The 16,894-nt window shown below is 60.5% G+C and overlaps 5 protein-coding genes across 5 annotated transcripts; 4 read left to right on the top strand and 1 right to left on the bottom strand.

Moving 5' to 3' along the window:
- Positions 1-2,406: 2,406 nt before the first annotated feature.
- Positions 2,407-3,420, top strand: HRG_06541 (SUR7/PalI family domain-containing protein; the record flags this gene model as incomplete). The annotated part of the gene is made up of 1 exon (XM_044865012.1): positions 2,407-3,420. The coding sequence occupies one exon, from the start codon at positions 2,407-2,409 to the stop codon at positions 3,418-3,420; it is 1,014 nt and encodes a 337-aa protein (XP_044719952.1).
- A 673-nt stretch (positions 3,421-4,093) lies between these two features.
- On the top strand, positions 4,094-7,495 carry HRG_06540 (WD domain, g-beta repeat domain-containing protein; the record flags this gene model as incomplete). Its single annotated transcript, XM_044865011.1, has 1 exon — positions 4,094-7,495. The coding sequence occupies one exon, from the start codon at positions 4,094-4,096 to the stop codon at positions 7,493-7,495; it is 3,402 nt and encodes a 1,133-aa protein (XP_044719951.1).
- Positions 7,496-11,235: 3,740 nt separating this feature from the next.
- Positions 11,236-12,433, top strand: HRG_06539 (alcohol dehydrogenase groES-like domain-containing protein; the record flags this gene model as incomplete). The annotated part of the gene is made up of 2 exons (XM_044865010.1): positions 11,236-11,444; positions 11,503-12,433. 2 exons carry the CDS (start codon positions 11,236-11,238, stop codon positions 12,431-12,433), a joined length of 1,140 nt encoding a protein of 379 aa, XP_044719950.1.
- A 527-nt stretch (positions 12,434-12,960) lies between these two features.
- HRG_06538 (mitochondrial ATP synthase G subunit) lies at positions 12,961-13,680 on the top strand (the record flags this gene model as incomplete). The annotated part of the gene is made up of 3 exons (XM_044865009.1): positions 12,961-13,243; positions 13,301-13,385; positions 13,449-13,680. The coding sequence occupies 3 exons, from the start codon at positions 12,961-12,963 to the stop codon at positions 13,678-13,680; spliced, it is 600 nt and encodes a 199-aa protein (XP_044719949.1).
- Positions 13,681-15,513: 1,833 nt separating this feature from the next.
- HRG_06537 (methyltransferase domain-containing protein) lies at positions 15,514-16,704 on the bottom strand (the record flags this gene model as incomplete). The annotated part of the gene is made up of 6 exons (XM_044865008.1): positions 15,514-15,946; positions 15,999-16,148; positions 16,197-16,253; positions 16,315-16,466; positions 16,523-16,622; positions 16,691-16,704. 6 exons carry the CDS (start codon positions 16,702-16,704, stop codon positions 15,514-15,516), a joined length of 906 nt encoding a protein of 301 aa, XP_044719948.1.
- Positions 16,705-16,894: the final 190 nt, after the last annotated feature.

Raw genomic sequence — 16,894 nt, 5'->3', positions numbered from 1 at the left:
ATGCTTTGGTACTTGCAGCACGGGTGAGCGTTCCCGGCACTGAAGTCGACGCCTGAGGTATCTGCTTTGGTACCCTATCTGCAGACTGGCCCACCGAGACCGATGCAGCTGGCAGCGCGGGCCCCGGTGCGTCGCAAAACAGGCACTGGGCAAGGTACCTCTGTCTAGAACCTTCACAATAGCTGTACAGGGTACTTTGTAGACAGCTGAGATGGCCGTACTTGGGGCCGAGTCCTGCTAGGCTGGGCGTTGTCGGGACCTTGAGAGTAGGGGGGGTTGGCTGTTGGTACATACAGTGTGAAAGAAGGAGGTACTAGGCATCTGCAACTCTAAACATAGAAAGAGGTGGAATGAGTCTCCCGATTTCCCTCGTAGCCTCGTGCCTGGCCGCCCGCGCTTGCCATCCCCATCCTCTCCTCTGGCGGCGGCTGCAAGCTGCACGCTCTTCCGCTCAGATCGGTGTCGGCACGGTACCCAAGATCCGAGTGCCATCTATATCACCCTACCTAGGTACGTAGGCAACCTCAATGTCACATCACGATGTGTGATAACTGAGCAGCAGCAGCAGCAGCAGCAGCAGCAGCAGGCAGGGTGGTATCGGGCCGCGAGGATGCCCGTTGATGAGGCACTTGTCCATCTGCCTCACCCGGCGTGTGCTCCCGCGACAAGCGTCGACACGACTCACCCAAGAATAATTCAGTATCGAGACAAGACGGCGGATGGACCCACAAGGCGCTCTTCTGACGAAACAAACCCACCGGTGCCCAACTAGGAGCGGGACGCGGTCGCACCGCACGTCAAGTCAATGTCGCAGGGACTGCCGGTTGCGGATCGCTCTGTGTGTCTCTTGCTCTCGTTTTGTCGCAACAGAGTGAATATTCGGTTTGTCGGCACCTTGCCAAAGACATGACCCGGAAAAGGACCGGGTTGAACAGTTTCTGCGGTGGCCACGCCGAGCGAAACACTGGTGCTCTTGATTTTCGCACTCCGTTTATGCAACGCCGGGCTGGCTGCTCCAGTGGCCCAGGCTTCCCCTGGGAGCGACGATATGCAGGAGGGCAAGAGGGCCCTCTGTGATGTCACAGTCCAGATGCACAAACCCCTCTGCCCTACCACGAGGATGCACGGGAGAGAGGGCAAGGTGATACGGCTCTGAAGGACAGCGCCGCGGACCGGGACAGCCCAGCTGCGGATTACATCTGAGACACCTGCCGCCCACAATGAGAACCCCCGAGGAACCCACGATGCAAGCGACGGCGTTCGTCAAGAGTCTACGGAGAACGGAGTAGCATCATGCAAAAATGGGTTGACAAGCCAATCTGATAAAACGCGTCAAGTTCAATCAATTAATGTGGCGCGGGCGATGGCTGGTGCTTGGCACCCTGCGGCTCACCAAAACCGTTCCGGATGCGCAAGCGACAGCTGTGTCGGTGAAACGCTTCGACAGATTCGGCTCCCACCCAACCTTCTTGGCTGTCCGGGGTGTGGCCAGGGCTTCTAAAATTAGGCGGGCGCACCACAGGACCCCGACTAGCGGACAGAGGCTGTGACGCTTGAACCCAGTGGAAGGCTGAGCGAAGACACAGTCGATGGGCCTGCTTACATCCGAGACCCGTCGTCAGCGTCCTTGCCATGAGGAATCCGGCAAGAAATTGCTCTCCAAGGCGCAGCCCCAAGGCGTCTAGCGCCCGCGTGCGTATGCAATGCGCTCGCTCAGTCGCAGGTCCGGGCAGACACGGACGACGGGCGGCAGCGACACGATGGATTGCGCCCTTTGTTTTGCAGATCCAGGACCATGCGGATGGATACCTACGTCAGGCGTCGTCAGCAGTGGGCTGCCGTGCGACCTGTATGTTGGTTGCTTGCACCCTGGAGCCAACGGAAGAGCGCTCGCTCGACAGCTTTGCCTCAAAGGGGAAACACGAACCGCATGACATGGCGAGACACTTGCGCTCACACCCTCAGCTGTCTGGCCCAAGACACATCCTTGCCGGTCCAGAACAAGGGAAAAACACGAGAGGCGAGGCATGAGTAACGGCAGTTTGGGAGGGGTTTTGGATATCTGCCTGGTCTCCCGGCCGACCCCACCACCCCCCGTCAGCCCCCCGCCAAGCGGCAGCGGTTTATGCTGCGCCCAACGGCGTCGTCCACACGCCCAGGGGCTTCGCCACAAGGTCTGCGAACGCGCAACTCCCTACTTAACTCAAGGCGATGCCTGGTGCTGCTTTTCGTTTCCTTCACCTTTGTTTGCATCCACGTCCCCGCCTCTGGCCATCTGTCATCTTCTGCTTTGCAGCTTCAAACTACAGCTGCTAGACGCCGACCAAAGGACCGCTCCGACACGAGTCGATTCACGTCGCCCGAGCACTCCCGTCAAAGCGAAATCCCCCGGCAGCATCTGCCATCATGGGCGTCGGCCGCTTCTTCTGTGTCGGCCTCCCGCTCGTCCTCACCATCGCCTCCATCATTGCTCTTCTCGTCGCAACCCTCTCGGGTGTCACCCACAACAGCTTATACATCTTCCGCGTCAACATCTCCGATCTGTCCGTCAACCCGAGTACCCTAGGCAACCTCGACGGCCTGATAAGCAATCTCAAACTCAACGGCCGCGCCGACCTGCCAACCGGCAACATCACAGCCGGAAACCTCGGACTCAACGAGGCCTTCGACGTGACCCTCTGGGGCTTCTGCACCACCTCTCAGGATGGCAAGCGGGAGTGCACCAAGGCTCAGTTTGACTGGGCCTCCCAGGAGCTGAACACGACTTGGATCGAAAATCTCGGTACCGTGGCTGGGGTCAAGGTCAAACTGCCCACCGAGGTTCAGGATGGTCTCAACGCCTTCCGCACCCTCGTCAAGTGGACCGAAGTCGCCTTTATCGTTGCCCTCATCGCCCTCGGCGTTGAGCTCGTTGTCGGCGTCTTCTCCAACTTCTCGCGTGTCGTGTCGTGCCTGACCTGGCTCACGGCCGGCATCGCCGCCCTTCTCGTCGGTATCGCCGCTGGACTTGCCACTGCCATGGGCACCATCGTCATCGGCACCTTCGAAGCCGCCGCCCGGTCCTACGGCGTCAGGGGAGACGTCGGCGGCAGGTTTCTTGCCGCCGCCTGGATCGCCTTTGCCTTTGCCCTCGGCGCCGCCTTCTTCTGGCTCTTTACCATCTGCTGCTGCAAGCCCGAGCACCGCAGCCGCAGTGGCTTCCGCGGCACCAACAACAACCGTCACAGCAACGACGGCGAGAAGCTGATACCGGCGAGGGGCTACGCGCCACTGGGCAACGAGAGCCACATGAGCGGCGCATACGGCGACGCCAACCAGCAGAGCCAGCTCAACCAGCCCTACTCGTCGCAGCCCCCCCGCTACCCCGGCGGAACCGGGCGGACGGACCTGGCCTATGAGCCTTATTCACACCGGGCCTAGACACGGACGAGTTAAGCGATTGCTGCGTTTTTATTCACTTTTCCAACATTCCTTTATTCACATTGGGCCGAAATAACGAGGGACGGTCACGATGAACACTGCATTTATCGGCGTTAATGACGGGACATTTATAGCCACGGATGGATGGGCCTGGGGTTACAGCTCTTGGGAGAGCCAGTCGAGCCACTACTGCTAGAGAGGCGTGGCTGCCACGAGGCACGGGTGCGATGATAAGGACACGAGATGGCACTTGTCTCTTGAGGGACGATACCACACAATGAATTAAATATATTCCATGATGCCATTGCATATCTGACTCGAAGTGTGAATCTTGTGGTGCTGAAGCGGGTTGGTTGGTTGCGCACAAATGTGCCCTGTGGCACCGTACCCATAGTGGGGTATCAGCTGGGAACTCCCCAAGGGGAAAAAGTCGCCTCACCTTTTTGCTGAGACACCTCGAACGGCATCCCTCACTTACACGCCTCACCACCACCACCACCGGTCGTCTTGCACATCTCAGCGCTCCAAGAGGTGGGCTGGCTTTTTTTTTTTTTTTTTGCGTGGCCGCACAAGTCCAGCTTCCAGTGCCGCCGTCGCTTGCCCCTCCCCCTTCTTGCGCAGAGACGCAAAAGCGCTGCCCTCGCCTCGTGCTACCAGACGAGGAGAAGGGAAAATGAGCTGCACGACAGAGGAGGAAGCGGCCCGGGCGAAGCGCGGTGGGCACCCCGTGTGCGCAGGGCGGCGGCTGCCGCTGCGGAGGCAGCTGTCGCAGGTGCCCATCACGGCGCTGGGCTTCCTCTACGTGGCGGCGACGGCGGACGTCTTCGTCCTGGCGGGGGAGGATGCGCGGCTGCTCGTGTACCGGGCGGCGGCGGCGGGCGGTTTGGCCGACGTGGGAGATGAGCTCGTGTGGACAGTGGCCGTCTTCCGGGACCAGGACCAGGACCAGGACCAGGACCAGCCGATACACGGCCTGCGGGTGTGGCAACGCGACGGACGCGCGCGGGCCCTGGTCTGGGGCGCCTCGTCCGTCGCCGTCGTCGACTTGGATGGCGTCGACGGCGGCAGGGAGCCGCGGGTGCTGGGCGCGGCCACGGCCCCGGACTGGATCTACGACGGCGCCGTCTCGCCGTGGGACCCGGACCGCGCCGCCCTCGTCACCGCGCACAACGACATCATCCCCCTGACGTGCGGCGGCGCCTCGGACGGCCTGGAGCTCGGCGCGGCCACGACGTCGCCCTCGCGGCCCATGCTCTACTCGGCCCAGCTGGCCTGGCTCTCCCCGTCGTGCATCCTCGTCGCTGCGGGGACCGTCTTTGGCGACGTCGTCGTGTGGAAGTGCGACCTAGCCGCCGCCGCGCACACGACGATATGCCGCTTGTCGGGCCACGAGGGTTCCGTCTACGGCGTCGACATTTCCCCCGCCCTGACTCTCCCGGACGGGACGACGATGCGCCTCCTCGCCAGCTGCAGCGACGACCGGACCATTCGCATCTGGGACGTCTCCGATGCGGAAACGAGCGGGCCTACCTCGGCGCAGCCCTCCGCGACAACCGAGACGACGGGTTTCAGGTCGTCTTCGCCAAGCTGTGACGACGGGGCCGCCGACCGACTCGTTGCTGTTGCCATGGGTCACCTCTCGCGCATATGGGGCGTTAAACTGGGCCTCGCGGAGCCGGCCACGCTGCCGGACGGCACGCTGTGCGTCTACTCGTTCGGCGAGGACGCGACGGCTCAGCGCTGGCGCCTGTCGCTCCATCCAAGGAGGAACGGGGGAGACGGGGCCTTGGCCGGGCTGGCGCACGAGCAGGCCATGTCGCTGCACAACGGCAAGCATCTGTGGGCCGGCGCCGTGCTCTGCCGTCCCGGAACCACGACGCTGCTCGCCACGGGCGGGGGGGACGGCAAGATCTGCCTAGTGCGAGAGCCCATGACGCCGGTGCGGCCGTATCCCAAGCACGCGAGCTCAGTCTCCCGGGACGGCGTGGTGACCGTCGACGTACAAGACATTCTCGCGTCTCTGCCACGTCCGCCCCCCTCGCGCAGCGGCCGCGATATCATAAACAGGTACGACTTTTTGTCCGCGGACCAAATCCTCGTCAGCACCACGCTCGGCCGTCTTTTCGTGGGCTCGCTCATCGACGGCCTAGCTTGGGAAGAGATCGAGGTGGATGACGACGTTGCTGGCGACGTGGGACTTACCTACGCCCTCAGGGCCGTTGGCAACGGGGCTGCTGTTCTCGGCACCACAAATGGCCACATACTCTACTTCCAGCGCCCTCGCCGCCTCTCCCGCGTCGTCAAGGTCCCCGGAAAGGTGGTCGACGTGGGTTGCGTCTCGGCGGCGCCCGGCCGGGGCGCCGTGGATACGTCTTGGGTCGAGATCATGGTCCATCTCCATGGTAATCCGAGCTCGCAATATCTCACCCTCGACGCACCGACGGGTCGCGTCCTGCGCCACGAGCACACGGCCGGCCTTGACGCCAGGTTCGTCGCCATCTCTGCGGCCAGAATGGGCGACGTGCTACTCATGGGGTCTCGCCATGGCTGGCTGTCTCTCTTGACGAGGCAAGAAGACGCCTGGCGCCCCGTACTGGACCTGGCACCTCGCAGTCGCGACGGCATCACCGCCATCGTGCCTCTGCCCCCCAAGGCCAACGCCACTCTGCCCTCGCCATACTTTGTGGCCACGAGCCGGGACGGGAAATTTCGCATATATCGTGTCGAGTGGGAGGGAGACGGCGCGCGTTGTCATCTGCTGCACGAGACGTCGCCGCCTTTCGGGCCCATGGTTGAGGGCGCATGGTTCACGCGCGACGCGGTCCCGGAACTCATCTTGTACGGCTTTAGAAGCAAAAATTTTGTCATTTGGAACGAGACTCGACGAGAGGAGGTGGCCACTATAGACTGTGGAGGCGCACACCGAACGTTTCGGCCGTGGTTCAGCGCCTCGGATCCCGGGCATTATCGCTTTGCTTTTACTCGAACGTCCAAGTTGGCCATTTCCTCGCAGGCCCGGCCTATCTTCCGGACACTCAAGGCGGGGACGCACGGGCGCGAGATACGAGCTTTGAGCTCCAACGGGCGTTACATTGCCTCTGGCGCCGAAGACACGTCGATCCGGATATGGACATGCGTCTCGGGACGAGGGCAGAGTCGAGTGCGGATATGCCACTTGGCGTCGGTCAAGGCGCACGTCACTGGGATCCAACAGCTGCGGTGGGCTGGCGACGAGTATCTCTTCAGCAGCGCCGGCAACGAAGAGTTTTTCGTGTGGAGAGTGCGCAGCCTGGACTCTTCGTACGCAGGCCTGGCCGTGGTCTGCGAGGCTGTTTACAGCGACAAGAGCGCCACGGGAGACTTGCGCATCATGGACTTTGACGTCGACGGCCGCAGTCTCTCGAGCGGCTTGCTCGTGACCTTGGCCTTTTCCAATTCCACCTTTAGGACGTATCAGTACGGGCCCGATGGTGGCTTTAAGCCCCTTGCTCACGGGGTCTATACCGGTGCTTGTGTCACGCAGGTGCGGCATCTTGGCATGTGCCGAGACAGGCTGTGGGTGGTGACGGCTTCGACCGACGGGCACATGGCCTTGTGGGCGACGCAGGCACAGGGGAACGACCAAGAAGGGCCGACGTATGTGATGACGCAGGCGGCTCAGGTGCACCAAAGCAGCATCAAGGGACTCGACATGACTCGACAAGGGCAAGGATATCTAATCATGACGGGCGGCGACGACAACGCGCTCGGGGTTTCCGCCATCGGCCTTGCGGAAGACGGGAGCGGCCATGTGATTATGCGACGAGGCGTTGTGCGGTCGGCGCACGCGGCCGCCATCAACGGGGTTGTCTGGCTGGCCGGCGAGGAGGGAGCGGTTGGGGTGAGCGTGAGCAACGACCAACGGGTACGAGCGTGGAGAGTATGCGGGACGAGAGTCGAGCTGGTCGGCTCCATGTGCAGCGGCGTCGCAGATCCGGGCGACGTCGCGCAGGTCTGCCTGGGGAGCGTCATGGTGGGAGGGGTCGGGGTCGAGGTATGGAGCTGGCTCGACGGCAAACGCTCCCTTAGCTGCTAGCAGCCACTATGGGAGTTGCAATATGCGCGGCCGCCCTGCTGACTGAGGGACGACGCCGTTGGCCTGGCATTCCAACCCCAGCATTCCAGCGTGCGGCAGGCCACTCCGGTTGTATCACAGAGTGGGTGGAACTCGTCGACCGACGGTTGCTTGTTGGCGACGGACGACGAGGCACCGTTGGCGTCTTCGCATTCGGCAGCAGAGAGGTGCAGTAAAGATAACGTTATGTCATGGGACGATGCGCGTCGGGTGAAACAGCGGGGCTCTTGAAGGAAACAACAAGGACGAAGCAGACGAAGGTTGAAGCACAAAGGGGGACATCAGCGGTCGTTGACGGCTGGCCCCATGCCGGATGCGGAATGGCCTCAGTTCAGCGGCAGCGAATGAGGGGCCTCAGGTACCCGAGGCGTGCTAGCTCATGGAGGGGGGCTGTACCGCGCCTTGAGCAGGTACACGCAGCAGGTTATCGATAGGTAGCGCTGGCCCATGTTTCGCTATGCTCGATTCTAGATGCCATCATCGGTCGGTACCTCGACAGAAGGGTCTCATCAGCGGCTCTTCGTACGCCCAACATCAGCCTCTTGGCCGTTGTCGCCCTGCATCCGCACCCGCATGCATCCATGTGCCGCCACAAGGATCCTCATCTTGCGCCGTGTGCAGTCGGTTCCTGGCATGCCGCTCCCATTCCCGGGCCAAATCTTGGTGCTTGGGCTGCTGGAACGCTTGAGTTTCACCAGGGTGCGAGTACATGGTCCTCTTCCTCTACCTCGCCTCCCTCCCCCCGGTTGGTGTCTGTCTGCTAGCGCCGCATGCTGTCGCCGTGGGATCGGCCGGCCCTCCTTCTCTGCCCATCAGAGAATGAGACCCTGCCCTTTGCTAGTGTCTACCTTAGCCTCCTCAGCCTGTTGTCCCTGCCGTACCTTAAAAATACGGGCGAGGAACCCTCTTTCTCAGCCGTCCGCTCCTTCCTTCCTTTCCTCCTTCCAGACGCCGTCCTGCAAAGTACCTCCGGCCTTGGGTAGGTACTTTCCTCGAGGTATGCATGTGCTGTCGGGCAGGTGCTCCGTCATCTTAGGTACTCAAGTACAAACCAAGTTGCCTTGAGTTACCTATATCTGGGCTATTAAGCTTCCCGTCCCGTCGGCACACCCACCACCCACCCACTCCTTCTTACATATTCCCTCTCCCCGTCGCCCTCGCCAACTTGTTCCTCTTCTCACCTCGCCTTGCAAGCTTCGGGGCGTAGCTTGACGCTCGCCGGGCCTGCTTCCTCTTCCGTCTCCCGTCCCGTCCGCTCTTTTTCGCTTGCCGGAAGCTTCTCGGCACCTCAACTCTCGTCGACGGCAAAATCTTTACGTGGGACCATGAAGGCCATCAGTCTTGTGCTCACGGCCTTGGTGACGTCGCCCATCGTCACCGTCGCCGGCGCCCCCATTGGGCCTGTGGGGGCATGCGCCGAGGTAAGCTCTCTTCGCCGTCGCCTGTCGTGAATACTCTTCTGACGAGTCCTACAGTACAAGGTTGATCAGATCCTCCTGGGCAAAATAGACCGCTCAGAGTGCTGTTCGTATGGGATATGCAAGGGGGACGTGGTCATCTCTGTCGGTGATTGAGAATGGACGAGGGGAACAAGGGTTTCGGTTTTCACTCCTGATGCACATGACCTCGCACTCAACGGCGTACCAAAGACACAACGACGACGACTCGATGGGACTTGGTGTTTCGGCACATGTTAAGCGAGCGAAGGCGTTTACAAACAGGTTCCGTCGCCACCAAGCACCATGATAAACAAGGCGGCGAGACATTATTTTCGCACATTGGTCATACGAGGGGGTTGAGGAAGCTGGCGGCGTCGGGTTCAAGCGTCGCACGCGAAGCGACGAGGGCAAGGGACGCAGGAGTGTGGTGTTGTCGAGGGCAGAGAGCTCCAATGTTTCACGGAGACTCGTTGCGCTGTATCTAAGTGAGACACTCAAAAAGGAAATACGATGGAATCGGCCGATTTGTTCCCTGCGTACGGAGCAGTTGGGGTCGACATGTCATGTTGGCTCTTCAGCACTCTTCAGCTGACGTGCTTGCATGTTTCCCCCCCATGGTTAGGGTCGTTGCGGAGCATTAGCCGTTGAGCCCCCACCATTATGACGCAAGGCGGCTAGCCATCAGGCATGCCGGCGTGTTTTCTGCGGGTACAGAGAAATACGAAGTTGGTTCGTATGTACAAACAGCCAGCAACAGGCCAAACGACGAATGGCGACTCGTTGGACAAGCGCCAGTCGGTTCACACGAGAAATTTTTGAAAGGCCCAGAGCAGAGTTTGGGGAGCCAAGACTTGCTTGGCCCGGCTAGCTTTGGCCGAGGGGGTGGAGACGGTCGAGTCCCGAGAAACTGGCTGTCATGCGCAAGGGATAGCCAGGGACCACCCTGTAGCGAGCGAGGCGTGACGTCGACCAGCCACTCCCATTACACTGTTTTGGCGTGTGCTGCCGAAGAATCGGGCGCGCGTCCGTCCGTGGTGACGGGCGTGGAGGAGGCGGCCGCTGGCAGATTTGTTACCTGGCCAAGAGGTGGATGCGAGAGACAGAGATAAGACACACCACCTCGAGGATCTTCGTCCATGCATGCGCGGGAAAACGGAAGGCAGCGAGGGTCCCAACCAAGGCTCCGTCGAGCCGGCCAGCTGATACCCACCCACCCACTGCACAGCGCTGTCGAAGATGGTCCGGCCGGCGATGCGCCCCCTGCAGCAGCTGTGCCGCGCGTGTGCGTGTGATGGCGTGAATGACGTGCAGGTTTTGCCTTGCTCCGCGGCACAGCATGTGTGTAAAGGGTGTACAGTACGGTACTGTATGTCACGGCTGTACAGAGTACCGTAGCCAGCTATGCGCGGGCACACAATGATGCCACGATTGTTGGGTGCCTGCCTGTCGCCTGATGCGGCCGCACTCGAGTCGCCCGGTTACGGGGTTTTGCCTCTGGAGACGCAAACTCTGTTGCTTGCCACGAGCGCCGCCCTCCTGCTCGCTTCAAGGGCCGGGTCCACCACACCAGGGGGGCGGATTGGGAGGGCCTTGACGGGACTCCTCACATCGGTCTGACAGCTTTGGTCGTTCGTTGGTGGCGGTTCAGAGTGTTGAAGGGAGCAAGCATGCAGCCGTCTTCTAATCCAGTCTGGTCCCCAAAAAGGATAGAAAAAAGCCCCTCTTTTGCCGGCTCGGCCCTCGGCCCCGAAACGCGCCCGCCCGGGTCCCGGCCTCAGCCGACGGAGCTCCGGTGGTCCTCCGGCTATAAAATACCCAGACATGTCGCTACAGTACAGGCAAGCGATGATGGACGAGAGGACGGGTGGAGAGCTCTTGGCCTCCAGTCCAGTGCACGCACGATATGTAGCGCATTGATCATCGGTCCTTTGGCCAGCCGTGATTGGTGCCGCAAACGTTGTGGTCTTTGTGGCCCGAGGCTGAGAGTGCAACCACCCCCGCAACGAGCGTTTCGAATCAGAACGCGGGAGGGGGGGGAAGGGGGGAGGAGAAGGTCACAGTCGTCCAGTAGGCTTGCATTGCGCGCAGAGGGCTTGCTCTGATACAACACACCCTCCTCTCGCGCCATCTTGAGTCGCAGTCCCGCCAGGCTTCACCGGCCATTGAGCAAACGCACGCAAACGTCCTCACCGAGAACTCGCCTCTGCGCGCCGTTGTACGAGCTTGCTCTTCCCGACGCAGCGATTCGCCCGCCCTGCTGCCATGGCTTCAACCGGTGTTGAGAGCGGCCGCGGCGTAGACACGGGCAGGACGGCCACGTCGCCCTTGAAGCCCAACATCGGGGTGTACACCAACCCAAAGCACGACCTTTGGGTCACGGCGGCCGAGCCGAGCGCCGAGAGCGCCAAAGCCGGCGCCCACCTCGAGCCCGGCGAGGTCACCATTGCCATCCGGAGCACTGGCATCTGCGGGTGAGTTTGGTCTCGGGGCTCTTGTCCGCGCGACGCCGTCGTCTCACCGACTTGTCAGGTCCGACGTGCACTTCTGGCGCCACGGCAGCATCGGCCCCATGGTCGTCGAAGGCGACCACATACTCGGCCACGAGTCCGCCGGAGACGTCATTGCCGTGCACCCGTCGGTCAAGCACCTCAAGGTCGGCGACCGCGTGGCCGTCGAGCCAAACATCATCTGCAACGCCTGCGAGCCCTGCCTGACGGGGCGCTACAACGGCTGCGAGAGCGTCGAGTTTCGGTCAACCCCCCCCGTACCGGGCCTGCTGCGCCGCTACGTCAACCACCCGGCCGTGTGGTGCCACAAGATCGGGTCCATGTCCTACGAAAACGGATCCATGCTGGAGCCGCTGAGCGTCGCGCTGGCCGGCATGCAGCGCGCAAAGATGCAGCTCGGAGACCCCGTCCTGATCTGCGGCGCGGGCCCCATCGGGCTCGTCACGTTGCTCTGCTGCGCCGCGGCGGGCGCGTGTCCGCTCGTCATCACCGACATCTCCGAGAGCCGCCTGGCCTTTGCCAAGGAGCTGTGTCCTCGCGTCATCACCCACAAGGTCGAGAAGGCGTCGGCCGAGGAGGCTGCCAAGGCCATTGTCAGGTCATTCGGCGGCGTCGAGCCCGCGCTGACCATGGAGTGCACCGGCGTGGAGAGCAGCATCGCGGCCGCCGTCTGGGCGTCCAAGTTTGGCGGCAAGGTCTTCATTATCGGCGTCGGCAAGAACGAAATCAGCATCCCCTTTATGCGCGCGAGCGTGCGCGAGGTGGACATCCAGCTGCAGTACAGATACTGCCACACTTGGCCGCGGGCCATCCGGCTCGTCGAGAGCGGCGTCATCGACCTGTCCAAGCTCGTCACGCATCGGTTCCCGCTCGAAGAGGCGCTCAAGGCGTTTGAGACGTCGGCGGATCCAAGCAGCGGCGCCATCAAGGTGCAGATTCAGAGCTTCGATTAGCTGGCGGGGAGGGCACTGCTCTTTGGCAGGAGATGAGCATACCTGAACCGTGTGGCCTCTGCTTTGTGTTGGTTGTTTAGTTCTGCCGCGGTAGATGAAAGGGGCAGAGGGGCTCAATGGCATAATTATTCTGACATGCAAGCAAGCAATTCAGGGCAGAGTCGAGAAATGGATGCAACGATCACCCGCGGTGCCGGTGATTCTTACTAAGTACCTAATACTCTGTACCTAAGCTGCCAAGTGCGCCAAATAGCTCAGGTACCTCGAGCTTCCCAAAGCGGCTAAGCGCCTCGGCCCCGAGGACATCACGTCCCCAAATCCTCCCGAGCTTTTTTTTTCCCTCTCCCTCCGCCCCAGGAGGCCAACCAACCCGAAAACCCAACCGACCTCTGACATCAATTGACTGAAGCTCCGTCCGCCAGTCAATTGCTCCGCCCCCGGCTCCGATTGCCTGACCGATCCTCTCCCGCCTCCCTCGGAGTCTCGATAAGCCAAAGCCAGCCTTTTCTTCGAGACGCAGCGCAGCAATGGCCATGGCGTCGTCGTCGCTCGCCCGCCCTGTCCTCCGCTCCCGCGTCGCCCTGCGCTTCGCCCCTCGCCGCTTCGAGAGCTCCGCCGCCGCCAGCAAGGTCTCCGAGGCTGCAAAGGACACGGCCTCCAAGGCAAAGGAGTACCAGGCTAGGGCTCAGCAGGGCCTGTCGCGCGTCACCACCGCCGCCGGCCCGGCCATTGTCGGCGCCGCCAGGGGTGTCACGAGTGCGCTGGGCAAGATGGGCGGCCGCACGGGCAAGTTCATTGCCTTTGTCGAGCGTATGCCTCCTCCTCCTTCCCCTTCTACAAGCCCGCTGCTGACTCCTCTGTCCCCAGGGCAAACCCCCTTTGTCGTCTACTACTCCAAGGTCGGTCTCGAGATGGGCAAGATCATGTTTCACGGCCAGAAGATGAGCCCTCCGTAAGAGACCCATCTCCGCCCATGCTCCCCCCGAGCAAGCTTCATCTGACACCGGCAATGCAGCTCAATGGCCACCTTCCAGACCTACTACCAGAACCTCTGGCGCTCCGTACAAAACGGCTCCATCTTGCAGGCGCCCCAGAACCTCCTCCAGCAGGTCCGCAGCCTCAACACCGCCCACCTCGCCACCGGTGGCGTCGTACTCGCCGAGTGCCTGGGCTTCTTCACCGTCGGCGAGATGATTGGCCGTTTCAAGATCGTCGGCTACCGCGGCGAGCCTGGTCACCACCACTGAGCCGACTCTGGCGTGGAACGCGGCTGGGCCGAGACTGGAAAGGGCAAAGGCCAAGGCGAAAAAGACCAGTGGCGCTGTTGAAAAGATGGATCATGATTTCACTGGGATGGGGTACGCTTTTGACCCTGCATCTCAGCAGGGCGCATTCTTCTGGGAGCAATTACCTTTCCCTGATTTGTAACACACACACCATGCATTGTACACCAGACACACAGCTACCATGGCGACTTCTTTCTTCTCCAACAAGATACGGGCAAGTCCAGCACAGGGCCTCTGCTCATCAACAGAGTGAGGCAGAGGGAGCCCGTCTCGACGCGTCTGCTGAATAGACAAGATGGCGTCACCGCTGCGATGAAGGTGATTTCAGCCCTCGTCGTCCCTCTTGATTTGTCGACTACTATTTCGTAAAGATCTCGCTCTTCGGTGAGTGAAGCCCATTACTCGCAAAAGTCGGCTCCTGGCTGGCCTTGGTTTGCCGTGACGCCAGCTGCAGAGCACACCGCCTGGTTTTGTTAGCTGGTCGGAAGAGGCAGCGGCCGCTCGCCACGGGTACCCTTTGCGAATCAAGACCGATATGTTCCTATCATGACACAGGGAACAAATTCGTCTTTTGCATCAGCGCAATTCACATACAATTTTGTCGCTTCGTTGCCTCGAGGCCGCGCCTCCGAAACTAGACTCGAGCGACCAAGAGCAAGATAAGCACCCCGTGCTTGCCCCACGACGATACCAGTCTATGCTCGCTCCCGAAATAGACACGTCCTTTCTACTCGCAGTCACCGACCCCTTCGCGGTGATGCAATAACGCGCTGGGTATCATAGTTCCCCGTCCAAGTCGGCATTTTGTATACGCATCGTAAATTCAAACAAAACGCAAGACCTCAGCGCCGCCCTGGACAGTCTGGCCACCAAATCCTCCGCAGCGTCGCTTGCAGAAGCCTAAACAGATCTTCAAATGCTGCCGTCAGCGGGTAGCCGAGGTTACACTCGCCCGTCTCCGCTCTCTTGACAGAACTTTTGCCGCACGACAAACGGAGACTGCGACCATTAAACGGCGCCACGAGTACCTGGCCAGTAACAGAGTAAGCAGTCGTTCACATAGCAATAACGCTGGCGTCTCGGGATGCGAAGATCGGAGCATCAGAAGCTCAATGCCTTGTCGGGGCCAGGTCATATTGCGGCTGCGTTGCCAAAACGGGCCACTCTTCACTTCCGAAGGCGGCTGGAAAGCCTCCATCGTTTCTCCTCACGTAAAGGAGCTCATTGTAAATGCGAGCATGGAGTCCTACAAGCCTCAACGACGCAGCCGAGGCACGCGAGGGCTCGAGCAACAATGACTCTTTGGATTTTGGGGGCGGGTGGTCAGAAATCTTCTTTTCATGTTGCAAGTATGCGCGGGCGAGAACTACCGGAGGCTCTCCCGAGCTCAGTAGCGACGACAAGCTCATCTGTCAGTTAGAATGGCATGTTTTCAGGATGGCGCTGGGGCCAGGTGTCCATGAAGTCCAGTGGCCATTAGTCGTCGTCAGATGTTGTCCATAGCCGCCAAGTGTGCCTGCTCATCAATAGCCGCGTTACCATGCAAGTGGCATCATTCATTTGCCTGACGTGGAGCTCAAACTCTGCCTGGCTGTCCAGTCCTCCCGGCATGCATGGGCGGTGCTGGCTTGGAGGCCCCATGGTGAACCCCGTTGGGGCCCGTTGGGGGGCTTTCTCGCTGTCCAGATGTACCTGCAGCAAGCATTAGATGATTCCGCCACTGGTAAATGACAATGGAGCAAAGGCGGAACGGGACTTGTGCGCCTGGGCAACGCAGGTCATAGGATTCGAGACTCACACTGTACAGTAGCCGTGGTACCGCAGTTTGGTGTTCTCCTCCTTGACTCGCGCACAAAGGTCATTAACCTCCTCCACCGTCATACCTAGTCTTTCAACCATTGGCATCAGGCTGATAGCCTCAAGGCCATGCTTCATACCCAGGTTAAACCACCTTGCAGTATCTTTTTCCCAGGTATCGGAAGACCATGGGTTCACGTAGCAGCGGACAGTCTGCTCCCTAAAGTCGCAAAAGCCGGCTTGCTCGATCATGAGCCTGGTCTGCTGCGTGGAAACTCTGGCGCTGCGGTTGAAGAGGTCCAGCGCTTTGTGATATGCGTCAGACCACTCTTTGAACGCTGAATTCTCGGGGAAGTCGCCGCTGCTCTCCCACCGGGGGACCCAATCGATCTCCACATGCTCGAGAACGCCCGTGCCTGGAGTCAGGTGCCTAAGTCAACGTCAGCCATGAGGGTGGAGCGTTTCGGCACGAAGACACATACTCGAAGATTTTGCGGTACGTGCTAGGCCACAGGTCTGTCTGAATGCTGCCGAAGAGCATTCGGACATGTACCAGGTCACAGTCCCACATCAGAGAATCCCATGAGGGCTCCTCGATGTCAAACTGCACCGTGACCATGCCGCGAGGTATTCTGCGTCTCGTCAGCAGGCGGGCGGTGACTGGATGCAGGTTCGCTCACAGAGCCGGTTGGACCAGATTAAGATCAACAGCCATAATCTCGGGAAGCTGCTCCAATCTGGTCCAAGTCAGCTACGTGTCACGATGGGGGTCGGGCTTCATATTTCGCAAAGACTTACTCTTCAGCAAGGTTGATGGCCCAAATTCCCGTTCCCGTTCCCAAGTCCAAAACTCTGGCAGGTCGACCGAAGTTCAAGTTTTGCCCACATACTGCTTCTTTTCGAGCAACAAGGAAGAACTTGTGGAACAAATCAAGCCTATTAAGCTCTTCCTGCTCGCCAATGGGTCAGAGTTTGGCCATCCAGGGTCCAGGTAAGGAGCGCCCACAGCATCTATCGGGAAGGGGTATTTTCTCGGTCTCCAGCCGCCGTAGAACCGGCCATGCGCCCAGAAGCCCTGCAGCTGCTGCTGGTGTTGGCTCGCCATCCTGTTCGGAGATCAGCAGCCATCTTGGTAAACCTAAGCCGGGGCCAGTCGAAGAACGGGGACGCGTACGGATTGTGTGGCATGATGGCCGCAAGCTCACGGCGACTGTACACGGCTAACAATGCAGAATACTATCGCCAGATTCGGTGAAAAACTGATTGGACAGCGATGACCCGAGGCTTATGTTAGCATCCCGAGCGAGAAGACGAAAGGGTGAGTGATAAGGGGAGAAGCGTGCGCCCTCAGACACAATGAAGCGACTCAGGCGCACAC

The sequence above is a fragment of the Hirsutella rhossiliensis genome (assembly GCF_020360975.1).
Source record: "Hirsutella rhossiliensis strain HR02 chromosome Unknown scaffold00006, whole genome shotgun sequence".
Classification (NCBI taxonomy): Eukaryota; Fungi; Ascomycota; class Sordariomycetes; order Hypocreales; family Ophiocordycipitaceae; genus Hirsutella; species Hirsutella rhossiliensis.
The sequence above is the reverse complement of the archived record's forward strand: the minus strand, read 5'-3'. Positions and strand labels throughout refer to the sequence as shown.